Below are 16,036 nucleotides of genomic sequence, written 5' to 3' on the forward strand. Positions count from 1 at the left end.
AGTAGCAGTTTACACTTTTGTTACACTGAAGTAACTCCAGAAACAATGTTACTTGTAATTCTAATACAAGCATTTGTTATACAAATGGTCTAGTCCAGACACCTCTGCTGAACCATCATTTACTGGTTTTTTCTTATTGGTTCTGTCCACCTACTTGCTGGACAGGTAGAGTTACAAGGTGGTTATAAACTCTTCACTTTTACTATCAACACAGTAGCTGCAGTATACATACTCCCACTTGACATTCTGAAGCAACTATACAAATTTCCTTATATTATTTCTATTGACTACAAGTATTTTATACTCTGAAGGGGGAGGAAAAAGTGTGAAGGAAAAGGACTGGCGAGTTTTAGGAAATGGGAAGAGTTTGGGAAAGCTGCCTAGAATCCCAGATCAGGTGGGATGAGAAAAATAGAATGATTGTTGGGGACTGCACCGGATGAGATCTGGTTTTCAAATCTCATCCTGTGCAGTCCCCAACGATCACTCGTTTCTTCTCATTCCATCTGGCAAGTCACCTCTTCTGACCCATTGTTCTGGGCAACTTTTCCAAACTCTTCCAATTTTCTAAACTTCACCAGTACTTTACCTTCACCCCTCTTCCTTCCCCTTCAACACTTATGCCAGAAAAAGGAGCCAATGACTCTGAAAGCTTTCAAATTTGAGTACATTTATATGTGTGTTCTCCTGCTGTCAGTTGGTAAGTAGCATTTTTGCTTATCCAATTCCATTATATTTTCAAAAGTTGAAGAATAAGTTCTGGTAGCTCTTCAGGGTACTATGCTGTTTGTGTTTTCCAGGTACTACTTAAAAAACATAAGACTGTAATTAACTCGAGGGTTGGTTTGAACTGTACAGTGCCTTGCAAGTCATGGTCCTATTGGAGGTGGTATGGCACTGCCTTTGTCTGACCAATGGACTTACTTATTCAACCATTTAAAGGGAGACCACGGTGCAATTCTGCATGTTTTACTTTAACAAATATTGCCTGGCATCTTACTACTATGCTGCCAATCTAGGTAGCAACACTTTTAAAATACTGAGTGGATTTTAAAATGTGACATATTTATGTGTAAGGTCTATATAAATACCAACGATGTCAGTGTGTACTTTGAGTAAAAAAGTGATAGAGCTTCTCTTGCTTCTTATAACGGCTGCTCAATGTCTCCCTCTACAAAAACTCTTTAAACATGGCATCAGATTGGACGCAAAATGAAGCAATTATTGTAATTGTTTTATTCATCTGTGGGTCATTTATTCAAGGATATTTCCAATTATTTAGCATTACAGTTTCAGAGTAACAAATATAATTCATATAGACAGGCACTTATGCAATTACAGTTTTGGTTTGTCAAGAATGGGACAGGTAGTTGGCCAAGGCCTTATAGTAGGACTATTGTGACATTTGCTCGATGTAATTTAGAGAACATACAGAATGAGATATACAAATTTACAGTTGTGCCTATTATACACTTCTGTTGCAAACCACACAGGAAAATGTTTATTGTGCAGAAAGAGTATTAAAAGAATGAAAAAAGTGCCTCTCTTTTCTAATGTTGTTCCGTAGTCTAATTTTTAAAATATGTAGCTTCATTAAAAACGAGTTAATTAGCACTTACTTGCTGCTGAAAATAATGAAGCATGTAATATACACCAATCAAATAATATTACATATTGACCAGAGTATGTATTAATGAGATATTATGGATGCTATGAATAGGTCACTCTTGCTGTATTGTTTGTGCCTGTGTCCAGAAGTGAATGCACTTTGTAATATTCATTTTCTCAGTACTGGAGATAGATGCCCTTTCAAGTTTAAAGAACAATTCAATATGTTGGCTAGATTTTGATGTAGCAACAATCTGCCACCCACCAAAGATAAACTTCTATTTTACACTGCAAATGGTTTGAATTTCATGTGATGGGCTAATTAATTTCGAAATAATACAATAAATTCACACATTAGCAAAGTGATAGGCATGTTACCATGGAGCTGATGTATGAGGCTATAATAAATGAAAGAATCATTTGTTTACTGAATAGTTTCTTTACAATCATTTGAGGAAGACTGCAGAACATCTGGTATGGTTGCAATGCAAATCATACCTCCACTTTGGCTGATGGGTGAACTGACGTTGTCTGTCTGCACTAATTGTGCTAGTCCACATGGGGAGGTGGCACACAGAGTAATAACTTTTTTTGTTCTCACTTCAGGAAGAGGTGATTGTTTCATCTACAGACAAGGGTGGTCATACAACAGTTTGTAGGGGAGGGCGGGGGTCTAGACCTGGGGGTATGAAGTATTTTTAATATTTTTGCATATGAATTCTGATTTGTAACTAACCATAGAAAAGATCCAATTTTGACTCTGTCAATAACCTGCATTATACCAGTTTTAAATAATTTTCTTGAAAGAAAAACACCTCACTACATTATATTTTTTCTTCCCCTCAGAGCTACAGGGTTTTTACTGCAAGAAATATGTACAAAATACAGAATTTCATCTTACTGACTGTTTCAGGATCTGTCATGCTTTGTATAAATGTAAATAATAGAGAATCTTGATTGAAATTGTTAATTGTTACTTGCCTTTACTAAAATCTCAAGCACTCTTTGAGACTTTCAGGTATGCATAGGCACATTCAAATGCTGTGGCTAAGACGGAGCACTGGGTGTAAAAAATAGGACTGCAAAGTGTTAATCAAGATGCTTAGTTTGATGTATTTTGGATTGAGAAGTATCTCATATTGTGTTGCATTAGATACCAGGATACCGGCTTACTTTGCAAAAGTAAAAACAGGATTTCTTAAGCAAAAGAGAGCAGCCAGAATTCTGTGTAAAGTAGGTGACCGCACATGTTGCAGAGGCCTCTTCATTGACCTTGGAATTCGCACTGCCACTTCCCAGTACTTTTTTCTCCCTGAATGCTATTAGCCGCTAATAATAAATGAGTACTGAATTGTGACTAAGTAAACAAAAAAAAAAAAAAAAGATTTAAATAAATGTCAGTATGCTCTTAGGCTTCTTGTAAAGAGTTAGATGATGACCAGTTTGTCTTTGGGAAAGGCAAAGTCACCGGAGAGGCAATTATGACATTGTGGTTAATAATGGAACCAAGACTAAAGAAAAATCAAAACCCTTTCATAGGATTTGTCGATCTGGAAAAAGTGTTCAACAATGTAAAATGGTACACAATGTTCAAAATTCTGAAAAAAATAGGGGAAAGCTATTGGGAGAGATGGGTAACATACAGTATGCATAAGAACGAAGTGCTCAAATTAAAAAGGGTGTAAGACAGGGATGTAGTCTTTCACCGCTACTGTTCAATCGTACACAGAAGAAGCAATGATGGAAATAAAAAAAGGTTCAGGAGTGGAATTAAAATTCAAGTTGAAAGGATATCAGTGATACAATTCGCTGATGACATTGCTATCCTGCGTGAAAATGAAACAGAATTACATGGAGTGCTGAATGGAATGAACGGTCTACTGAGTACAGAATATGGTTTGAGAGTAACCTGAATAAAGATGAAAGTAATGAGAAGTAGCAGAAATGAGAACAGCAAGAAACTTGAACATCAGTATAGATGGTCACGAAGTAGATGAAGTTAAGGAATTCTGCTACATAGGCAGCAACATAAACAGTGATGGCCAGAGCAATTGAGGACACCAAAAGCAGACTAGCACTGGTAAAAAGGGCATTCCTGGCCAAGGGAAGTCTACTAGTGTCAAACATAGGCCTTAATTTGAGGAAGAAATTTTTGAGATTGTACGTTTGGAGCACAGCATTGTATGGTAGTGAAACATGGACCATGGGAAAACCAGAACAGAAGAGAATTGAAGCATTTGAGATGTGATGCTATAGATGAATGTTGAAAATTAGGTGGACTGATAAGGTGAGGAATGAGGAGATTCTCCACAGAATTGGAGAGGAAAGGAATATGTGGAAAACACTGACAAGGAGAAGGGTCAGGGATGATAGGATATCTATTAAGACATCGGGGAACGACTTCCATGATACTGGAGGGAGCTGTAGAAGGCAAAAATTGTAGAGACAGACAGAGATGGAATACATCCACCAAATAGCTGAGGACGTAGGTTGCAAGTGGTACTCTGGGATGAAGAGATTGGCACACAGCAGAGGAATTCATGCCATGCTGCATAAATCAGTCAGAAGACTGTTGGAAAAAAAAGGGGGGTGGGGTGGAAGTTCATAGTGAAGCTCTTTATTCTGCTGCAAAGATTTCCAACAACCTCTCATGTGACATAAAGGAAAAATGAAGGAACTCTTACAAACAAACAAAAATAAAAAGTCTTACTTTCTATTTCACTGTGAATTCCCGATTATCTGGATTCAAGGAATAAAGGTTCTTGTTCGGCTGCATGCATGTGTATTCTTACATCACATACATAATTGTTGCCTTATTATTTATTTATTTATTTAGAATTTCTATTATTAATGAACAGGGTTAAAATAAATGATTCATCAGATTTCAAAACACTGCTTATTGACAAGCATAGGACATACAAAGATGGGTGATACATAAGAAAACAGATACACTCACCAAGTTTAAAAAGCCTGCCTCATGACTTGAGCGCTTGCTAGATGGTAGGAGTGTGATGACACTCAACAAGATGGAGGCAGTGCAGGAGAAGAGTTTTAGTATGTTAGAATGTGCGAAGTGTTCTTTGGTTATCAGTGTTCAGCATTCATTTGTACACAAATGGTGAAAAGCTGCACCTGGTTACCAGAGCATTTTGTGATGGTTTTGTTAGTTCCGTGACACTGGCTGTCTGTGTAAAGGGAAAAAGCATAGGATGACTGACTGTCTGAGGAAATTATGGAGTGTTTGAGACAGAGCTTTGTGCACAGCCCACAGAAATCAACTTTTCATACAAGCCGGGAACTGGGCATTGCGCAGAAAAGAGTGTGCAATGTTTTGTGGTGACATTTGCATTTCAAACTCTACCATTTGCAACTGTTAAAACACCTGACTTCAGATGATTATGTCAGCTGATTGGGATTTAATATTCTAATGCAGCAAGCTATGGAAGATGATGATGACTTTGTGGGGATGTTGTTATTCAGAGATGAGGTGACTTTCCATCTTTTGGCAAAAGTGAGTGTGTGGGGTACTGAATAGTGGCATGTCTATGTTGAGATGGAAAGGGATTTACAAAAAGTGAATCTCCTAGACAAAGTTGTATGGCCCCCTTTTCTTCATGAAGTAGATGGCGAAAGGTTCTGTGTACCTGGATGTGTTACAGTTGTGGTCATTGACACAACTGATTGCTGACTCATTGGCTTCCAACTTTCAACAGAATGGGGCTCCACCTCACTGGAGCACAATAATCAATGCCTTTCTGAACGGAGAACTGCCACGTAGCTGGATAGTGTGTTCACCAGATCTGATGCCACGTGGTTTCTTCCTGGGGCATTATGTTAAGGACAAAGTTTATGTACTCCCAATGCCAACAACATGAAAGAATTACAGGAATGCATCACTGCTGTTGTGACAGATGTTGATGGACACGTGCTAGTGAACCTATGGACAGAACTGGATTAACATTTGAATGTGTGCCAGGTGACCAAGGGCACATACAAGGAACATCTGTAGAATGCATCCAAAACTTGATGAGTGCATCTATTTTTTCATAATCACCCTGCTTTGCACATTGTGTTCTTGCAAACAAATATGCTTTGGAACCTAATTGATCTTTTAGTCTAGCCCTGTCATGTGTAACATTTATCATGAGGAAACAAAATTAATTTCTAGAAGGGTCATCCAGAAATAAGTTTCCCCATTATTTTTTTAAAAATCAAGTTATTTAGCTGGATATATAGTGCATACGTAACAGAGATATGACATAACAGTAATATGATGGCTGCACAAGTTTCAGCCGTTGTCAGTAGTCCAGCAGCAGTGGCTGAAAATAACAACTCTTATTCTTTATAGCACCAACTGTGAGATTTGGTCTGAGGTGAAGTTCCTTAACACACAAAACATAATGCCAATCAGAATTCATTGTTAGCTGTCAAGTGTATAGACTGGAGGCAATGAGCAAACAGATGGTGCATCACTAATGTAGACAGTTTTCCAAAGGTCATCAAAGTATCCACATTGAAGAGGTCTGGGAGGGGGAAGTGGGGGGAGGCAACTGCCCATTATCAACGATAACCTTGTATGCTGGTCATCCATCATACAGTCCAGATCCAGCTTCCAGTGATTTCCATCTTTTCTTAAAACTCGAGAAATTCCAGTCCTCCGGTCAGTATTTTCACAATGATGGCGAGCTGAAGATGACTTTCAAACACTGGTTCTCTTCCCTGATGGCAGCCTTCTTCAACACAGATATACAGGAGCTGACCCCATGATGTGATGAGCATCTCATCTCTGGTGGTAATTATGCCAAAAAATAGCTCAAATATTGGTGTAGCTGTTGCTAATAATTTTTTCAGGTGACTATTTTTTTGTTATAAAAAAATAAAGAAACTTAATTTCTGGTTGACCCTCATAGTAACTGGAAATACTGAATAATGGGATCTATGGAATATTCTGGTTGAATGAATGCATCTAAATTATTAATATGTTTTTGCTCTTTGTTTATGCAAACTGGTAATGCTTTTAATGTTATCCTGGTAATTTTAGATAAGAGATATTCATGATACAGATGAAGGACATTATCAGTGCCAAGTGGTAATTAGTCAAAATGAAAGAATTACCAGAGAAGTGAAACTACAAATACGCAAACCACCTGTGATCTTAAACAATTCAACAAGCACACTGACCTTAAGGGAAGGTCAGTCAGTTACACTGGAATGTTTTGCCACTGGCTATCCTCCACCGCAAGTTTCTTGGCGCCGAGAGAACAACATACCTCTTCCATCAGGTGCTACAATTTACAGGTAATTATAATTACTATTGGGTAACTTGGATTAGATTATGGGAGAATAATAGTAACAATAAATAAATGCGTGTCTGATGAAAATTTTTCTGTGTCACCTGAAAGAGGAGAGCAGAGCAGCTGGAGATTGTGGTCATGTGTGTGAGATCTGTGCTTGCTTGTGTGAATATACATGTATTTTTCTTTCTGAAAAAGTCTGGCCAAAAGCTCAAATGTGTAACAATCTTTTCATTGTGCCTATCTGGAACTGAACATGTCATTTTTATGGTGAGTAGCTATCTATCCTTTTTATAATATGGTCAATATTCCAACCTGGACTTTCCATTGCTTGATTTTGTGTTTTTTTAAGGTGATAATTAAACCTTTATGGCTGCCTTTATGACTGCCTCTCATAGAAATATAGTTTACTCCCATTTCTCAGCTTTTTTTAAAGAACCTATGATAGATTATGATAAATTTAAATTATCTGGGAAAAAATACTGAAGATATCCATTGGGTTCCTTTAAACTCTTCTTTAAGTTAGTTAGTATGATTTTCCTTGGAACATTTTGGACGCTAAATGATAATGATGTGGAATGAGCCATTTTACATTCACATCACAAATTAATTAAGTTTTTATACAGAGACTAAGTGAAGAAACCTGGTATGAAGTGTATACTTGTGAAAATACTAACAAAAAGTTTGAGAAATTCATGGAAATCTTCATGTCATACTTTGAAGCTGCATTTCCATTAAAAAAACAAAAACGTCAACCTAACTTCAAAAAGAACAAATGGATTACAACAGGTATTAGAATCTCTTGTGCAGAGAAAAGAAGATTCCACAATATAGCAAAGACACAGCACATGCCTCACGAATTTCATTTGTACCTGAAGAATTACAAGAGGATCCTCAAAACCATTGTAAGGAAAGCTAAAACAATGGCAAATAACAAATAGATTGAAAATTAAAAAAAAAAAAATCTAAAGCTATATGAGAAGTTATAAAAAATCCAACAACAAGTGAAACTAAGCAATATAAAAATATAAACTTATGTTATGACGGACAAATGATTTCTTGCCCAACAAAAATTGCAGGGACCTTCAACAAAAATTTTGCAAACGTAAGTGAACGGTTGGTGAGTGGACTGGAACACAACAAAATATCACCTCCATCATCCAACAGTGTGAGAAATGTGTCTATATCATTGTTCCTTTCACCCACAAATACTTAAGAAATTTTATGAGTTATAAAAACCTTAAAAACAGGGTACTCATGTGGAATTGATGGAATACCAGATGCAATTATTAAAAAAAGCTGTCTTGCCGTAGCTGAACCCTTTAAACACTTGTGCAACAGCTCACTGGCATCAGGAACCTTCTGGAAAACTGAAATCACTGCTCAAAAAAGGAAATCCAGAATGTGTTTCAAATCAGAGACCAATAGCCCTACTGCCTGTATTTTCAAAACTTTAAGAAATTTTTTTTTATAAGAGATTGCCTGATTTCCTAAATAAAAATAAAATTCTCTCTCCCTCACAGCATGGCTTCAGGAAAGGCTATTCAACTGAAAGTGCAATATTTGAATTTCTTAATGAAATCTATACTAAACTGGATGCAAGTGAGTTTGTGACCAGCGTATGTCTTGATTTATCCAAAGCTTTTGACATCATTAACCATAATGCCCTACTGCAGAAGCTTGACCAGTTAGGAATTAGAGGTATATCCAATGAGTGGCTCAGGACATACTTATGTGGTTGCAAACAGGTGGTTGAAGTGCAATATACTGACCATAACAAAATCAGCTATTACTATTCAGGAAGTGAAAATGTGAAATATGGTGTTCCTCAAGGATCAGTATTAGGACCCATTCTGTTTCTCCTCTATGTCAATGATCTTATGTACAACAAGTATTGCCAAACTACCCTCCAATTTGCTGATGATACAAGCTTCCTTATTAGTTTAACACAGAAGAAAAACTAAAAGAAGCTATCCAAACAATGAATAGTGTAGAACAGTGGTTCAGCTATAACAAGCTAATTATGAACAAAGAAAAGACAGTAGCACTGAACTTCGATAATCTAAAAGGAAGACACCACCCAAACATACAAATAGAACTTAGGGACAGAGTTCTTGAAAGTGCTGACAGCACACAATTTCTGGGACTGTGGCCCCAGAACAACACAAAATAGGAGGTACACATTGAATAGTTGCAAAGAAAACTAAGCAAAACCTGCTATATGATAAGGATCTTAAAAACTTGTTGCTGCAAAGCCAGTCTGTTAAATGTATTCTACTCCTATGTGCAATTAAATATGGCATAATCTTCTGGGACAATGCAACAACAAATATTAAACTTTTCAGGATGCAAAAGAGAATATTAAGAATTATTGAAGGGCTGAACAACATGAAATCATGCAGACCCATAGTCAAAAAACTGTCAGTTCTTCCTCTTCCTTGCATTTTTCTCTACGAAACATCAGTTTTCATCAAACAATTTATTGATAGACACCCAGATATCTTGTCAAAAAATGAAGATATACATGCATACAATACAAGAAAAAAATCCTGACCTTCATTTAAAACAGGTAAGAACATCATTGTGCCAAAAAGGCACACTACATACTGGGATAAAGATTTACAATAATCTGCCTAACCATATGAAATCACTAAGTAAACTCAGTAGTTTTAAGGCTGAACTAAAGGCATATTATTTGATCATTGCTTTTAAAGTCTGACAGAGTACCTAGAAACCAAACAACAAAAATAAATATGCATTATAAATATTCTACTTTGTATGCTGCCTCTAATGTTTCTTGTATTTATGATTCTTTGCTAAATTACTTCAATATCTAGTCCTTAGGAAAGCAATACAAATTGTATTTTATCTTGTAAAGACCTAACCATGTCCAATATCCTTGTATATATTCTATACATGTAGGATTTGAAGGACTAAATAAATAAAGTGTAAATATCACTCCTTTTTTTAATGTACAGGTATGGGTTAGTAATTCCTGCCCACCACCTCTTAAATATTAAATAATAGAAATTCTTCTATGGAATAGGAGTTCTCAAGCTTTTTTTTAATGTACAGTTGTCAGTAATTCCTACCCACCACCTTTTACACATTAAAATAATAGAATTTCTTCTATGGATTAGAAGTAGATCTCAAGCTTTTACACATCACAATAATACAAATTTGTTTACAGAATAGAATAATCTGTCAGGAAGGAACGTTTTTAGTTTGTTTTTAAATTTTACATTGCTGCCTGCCAAACATTTTACATCACTGGGTAAGTAATCAAAAATTTTACATGTAGAATTGTGGACCCTGTTTTGTGCTAAAGACAATCTTAATGTAGTGTAATAGATGTGATTTTTCCTTCTGGCATTGTAAGTGTGTATATAATGGTTCCTTTTAAACTGTAGTGGATTATTTACAACAAGCTTCATGAGAGAATAACTATTCTTTGAAGCAATAGTCAGAAGGCCCAACTACTTAAACAGGTGTCTACAAGACAATTTTGGGGGTGCACAACACATTATTCTTACAGAATGTGTTTGACCTTTTTGAAGACTTTCTTTCTTAAAGATAAGTTATCCCAGAACATTATTCCACATAACATTATTAAAAATATGCAGCCACATGAAATTACTGAATGAAAACATTCAGAATAATCAACTTAATAATATGTGTCTCTCTAAGATTTCCAATGATTCTAAGTCCAAATGTCACTGAACTAAGTTTTTTATGAGTTAAAAATATAGTTTTTCCAGTTTAAATTCTCTTCAACATGGACACCTAAGAATTTTGAGGTTTCAACCCTGTTTGTTATTTCCTCACCATGTTGACACTTATCATTGGTGTGGTACACCAAAATGTACAGAATTGAATGTGTTGTGCCTTTTTAAAATTGAGGGTGACACCATTTGCAGAAAACCAGACAATAATACAGGGTGGCGCAGATGGATCGGGTGGTTTTGAAGTGGACTGTACGTCTGGAGGGGGGGAGCCAGGTGTTCGGCGACTTCGTCCTGTGGTGGGGGGGGACGGGAAGTTTCAGTTGCAGGCTGGCAGTCAGTCGCGATGGCTACGTGATCCGTTGAGCATCGTGTTTTCGCAGTGGAAGAGTTCATACGCAATAACGAGTCAATTGTTGCTGTGACGCGTGCCTTTCGCCGGCGTTTCAACATCCCACCTCGCGGTAATGTTCCTAAGCGAGATACGATATTGAGTTGGGTGCATAATTTCCGCACTACTGGTTCATGTGATCCAAAATGGACGCATAGACCGCCAACAATAACAACGCCTGAGAACGTGGAGCGTGTGAGACGCGATGTCACTGCGAGCCCACGTCGATCAACGAGACGTCGTGCTCAAGCTCTTGGAATGTCACGTCGGAGCCTTCAAAGGATTCTTAACGAAGAACTGAAATTCCACCCCTATAAAATCCTGTTGGTACAGAAGATTCTCCCAACAGACCATCTTCAAAGGCTTCAGTTTAGCCAACAGATGTTGGAGTTATTGGAAGATGTAAACCTGATTATCATGATGTCTGACGAGGCTCACTTTCACATTAACGGATACGTAAACAAGCAAAATTGCCGTTACTGGGCCGACACTAACCCAAGAGATCTACACCAACGGCCTCTCCATAGTGACAAAGTGACGGTTTGGTGTGGGGTTTCTAAGGTAGGGATAATTGGTCCTTACTTTTTTGAAAATGAAAGGGAGCAGGCGGTTACTGTTAATTCGCAGCGTTATGTGAACATGATTGAAGATTTTCTTCTCCCACAACTTGAAGAGAACAATTACGACATGGGCAATATGTGGTTCCAACAAGACGGGGCAACTGCACATACCGCTAGGATATCAATGCAAGCTGTACGCGCTCTGTTCCCTGGCCGTTTGATTTCCCGTAATGGAGATGTCCATTGGCCCCCTCGCTCGCCGGACCTCACGGTATGTGACTTTTTCTTATGGAGCTATTTAAAAGCAAGGGTCTACATGAACAAACCCCGGACCATTCAGGAGTTGAAGGCAGCAATTCACACCGAAATCACATCAATTCCTGGTGATGTGCTTGAGCGGGCAATGCGGAACGTTAAGGACCGACTCCAAGAATGCGTCGCTCGAGAAGGAGGGCATTTGATGGATGTAATTTTTAAAAACTAACATTACTATTTTTTTGTTAATAAACTTCCATTGTAACTACACGTTTTGCACTTTATTTCAATCCAATACCTTTACAATTGACAGTTTGACAAGTATTTTAAAACCACCCGATCCATCTGCGCCACCCTGTACTTTCAAGAACTTTGCTTACCGTTTCTTCCATTTCTGTATGTACACAAGGATTGATTACAGTACTAGTGTCATCTGCAAAAAGAACTAATTCTACTTGTTGTATATTAGATGCAAGATCGAGTAACAATAATGGACCTAAGATTGGGCCATGGGGAACACCATACTTGACTTCTCCTCAGTCAGAAATTTGTCCCAAACTACGTTGGTTAAATTATTTAATCCCATAAGTGTCTGATGAAAAATAGCAGAACACCCTTAAGAGGAGGAGCAAATGAAAAGAACTTCATAGACAGAGAAAGTATGTAAAGTTATTTCAGTGATTACAAAATCAAGTCAAATTTTCAAAGAACTTGGCAGTATGAGTCTGCTTATCAGTATGCCTCTGTAGCCCATCTGACATGGATTGTTGCAACGATTTGGTTGGAAAGGGCATCATAAAGCTGTTGTATCCTCTCTTGAGGCAAGTTAGTCCTCAACTGTTGTAAATGGTCCTTGATATCCTGGACACTGGCACAGATGTGGAGTTGACATCGAAACTAGCCCCACACATATTCTATTGGGGACAGATCTGGGCATCTTGCTGGCCATTGAAGTGCCTCAATATCATACAGACAGTTCATATAGACATGTGCCATGTGTGTGGACGAGCACTGTCCTGTTGAAAATTGCCACAACTATACTGTTGCTTGTGAGGTAACATATGGGGATGCAGGATATCTGTGATGTAACAATGTGCCATCAGGGTTCCCTCAGTCATGACCTTTAGTCATACTTGATGGGTCCCAATGCCGTAACACCAGAAGTAACACTGCGCTGCCTCTACAAACCATTAGATGAACGAGACCTCTCTCCCAAGGTTGTCCCCAAACTTGCTGACATTTGTCATCCAGAATAGTTCAGAACCATAATTCTTCATTGAACACAATACATACCATTCATCAGCAGGCCATCCTTCCTGGTCATGGAACCATCTGGAATGCAACTGTTTGTGTTGTGGTGTTGACAGCGGCCTATGCGTGGGATAGTAATTCCCTGCTCTGGTTGTTACTAATCTCTGACCAGTGGTGTGGGATGACAGAGAACATTGCTGGAGCTCCAGTACTTCTACACTGGCAGTTGCACAGATGTGAAAGAGCTGCAGCGTGATTGGTGCGTTATATAGCGATCCTCCCTTGTGGTGGTCAGACGTAATCTACCGGAATCTTGGTGCTAATTATGCCTGATCTCACATTCCCTTGCAGTATAACATCAGGCCACTGTCACGTACAAATACCTCACAAATCTAGAAATAGCATGATTCAACCAGCCAGCCAAATGGAAACCTAAAATGAGGTCCCTTCCAAATTCAACAAGATACTGATAATTATGTCTTACAAGTGTATGCAGTTTCTTTATGTCCTTCACAGTGATCACTCAACATCTGATGCTGTTCATGCCCCTTATAAACCTCAGTGGGTATGGTAACAACCCAAACACAACCAACACTAATTCACTTTGATGGCCATTCCATCTGTCACAGAGAATTTCAGCTCCAGTCGTTTGCATATGATCTGATGGCATTTTCATTTTCGTACGAAGTTTCATTGATATTCGACCATGTCTTTTGGGTGCTTCACTTTTTCTTGCCAGACAGTGTATATTTTTGGAATGAGAAGTCCAGTGCCACAATTTAAAAATAATTCTGCAGAAATTAGTGAACCTTCTATTCTTGATCACTTTTTCAAAGCCATTGAAATAAATCTGAAAAGTCTGAACTGCATCGGCAGTAAATATTTGTTTGCTTGTTTGCATTTTTATAGATCACTATTAACAGAAGAGAACATACAAATCAGTAATGACTGAAAACCTTAACTACTGAAGACTTAACAATGGCCGGCCAGAGTGGCCGTGCGGTTCTAGGCGCTACAGTCTGGAGCCGAGCGACCGCTACGGTCGTAGGTTCGAATCCTGTCTCGAGCATGGATGTGTGTGATGTCCTTAGGTTAGTTAGGTTTAATTAGTTCCAAGTTCTAGGCGATGACCAGTGATGATTTGTGATTTTTGTTATACTGTTCCACAATTACTATAGCTCTAAATGAAATTGGTATAAAATGCAAAATGGCAAAGCAGGAGTGGCAAGAGGTCAAATTCAGTGCTATAGAAGAATGTGTAACTAAGAGAAAGGATAGATGCCACCTATACAAAGATTAAAGTGACATTTGGAGAAGAGAGAAGCAACTGGATGAGTACCAAGGGGTCAGATGGCAATCCAGCAAGCAAAGAAAGGAAAGCTGGAAGGTGGAAAAATATATACAGGGGCTCTACAAGGGAAATGAAATTGACAGCAATATTATAGAAAGGAAAATAAATGAAGATGAGACAGAAGAGATGATACTGTGAGAAGAATTCAACAGAGCACTGAAAATGCCCCTGGAGTAGATGACATTCCCTCAGAATTAGTGAGAACCTTGGGAGAGCCAGCCACAATGAAACTATTCCAGCTGATGAGCAATATATATGAGGCAGTGGAAACTCTCAGACTTAAAAATGAATGTATTAATTCCATTTCCAAATGAAGAAAGCACTGGCAGATTTAAATATAAGGGGCGTTCAAAAAGAAATGAGCCAGAGGCATAATTACAGAAACCTGCACCAGTATGTTAGAAGTATTGACCATGGTTGTTGAGGCACTTGTCCCACTGTGACACAAGGCAGTGAATGACTGTCTCACAAAATTCCCGGGGCTGCATGTTAACCAGTTCTGCACGTACAGCTGGACGTCGTCGTCCACACGAGTGCAGGACAGGTTATACTGACGTTCTTTGACCAAGATGGCCCCCTTCTGATTCACTTCCTGCAGCATGGGGCAATAGTGAATGCCCAGTGTTACCTGCAAACCTTGACCACCCTCACCAAGCGATCAAATCGAAATGACCGGGCAATCTCACCCAGGACAATGAAAAGCCTCATACTGCCAATACAGTCACAGAACTCCTGCAGAAATTCAAATGGGAGGTTCTCGGTCACACTCCATACTGTCTGGACATCTCTTCCTGTGGTTACGCCATTTTTGGTCCCCTTAAAAAGACTCTGAGGGGCAAACGATTCACCTCAGACGACAATGTCCAGCTGTATGTGCGGAACTGGTTAACATTGCAGTCCTGGACATTTTATGAGGCAGCCATTCACCGCCTTGTGTCACAGTGGGACAAGTGTCTCAACAGCCAGGGTCAATACTTCTAACATACAGCTACTGGTTTCTGTGATTATGCCTCCGAGTGGTTTCTTTTTGAATGCCTCTTATATTAGAGAGCTATCAGTTTAAAAAGCCATGCCAATGCAAGTTATTTACGGAAGAATGAAAATCTGGAGGAGGTCACTTTGGTTTCCAGAGAAACATAGGAACAGGCAATGCATTCTTGTCTTAGAAGATTGGTTAAAGTAAGACAAGTCTACATTTACAGAATTGTAGACTTAGAAAAAGTTTTTGACAATGTTCGCTGAAATACCGAAGTAGCAGAGATAAAACACAGGGAGTGAAGGGCTGTATGTAGCTAGCATAGAAACCAAGAGTGAAGGGTATGAATGGGAGCAGTAGTTGAGAAAGGAGTGAAATAAACCTGTAGCCTATCCCCAATGTTAATCGGTCGATACTTTCAGCAAGTACTGCAGCAAACCAAAGAAAAATTTGGAGAAGAAATTAAAATAAAGCAAGAAGCAATGAAAAATTTGTGTTTTGTCAGTGACATTACAATTCTGTCAGACACATCAAAGGGCTTGGTGGAGCAGTTGAACAGAATGAATAATGTCTTGAAAAGAGGTTACAATATGGTCATCAGCAACAGCAAAACAAAAGTAATGGAATT

General features: G+C 38.4%; 1 protein-coding gene across 1 annotated transcript in view; it reads left to right on the forward strand.

Moving 5' to 3' along the window:
- Positions 1 to 16,036, forward strand: part of LOC126203095 (lachesin-like) — a 140,833-nt gene that overhangs the window by 66,305 nt on the left and 58,492 nt on the right. The window contains exon 3 of the mRNA XM_049937338.1: positions 6,650 to 6,906. Coding sequence (XP_049793295.1) covers positions 6,650 to 6,906 — 257 coding nt within the window. The remainder of the gene's footprint in view (positions 1 to 6,649; positions 6,907 to 16,036) is intronic.

The sequence above is a fragment of the Schistocerca nitens genome, chromosome 9, assembly GCF_023898315.1.
Source record: "Schistocerca nitens isolate TAMUIC-IGC-003100 chromosome 9, iqSchNite1.1, whole genome shotgun sequence".
Classification (NCBI taxonomy): domain Eukaryota; kingdom Metazoa; phylum Arthropoda; class Insecta; order Orthoptera; family Acrididae; genus Schistocerca; species Schistocerca nitens.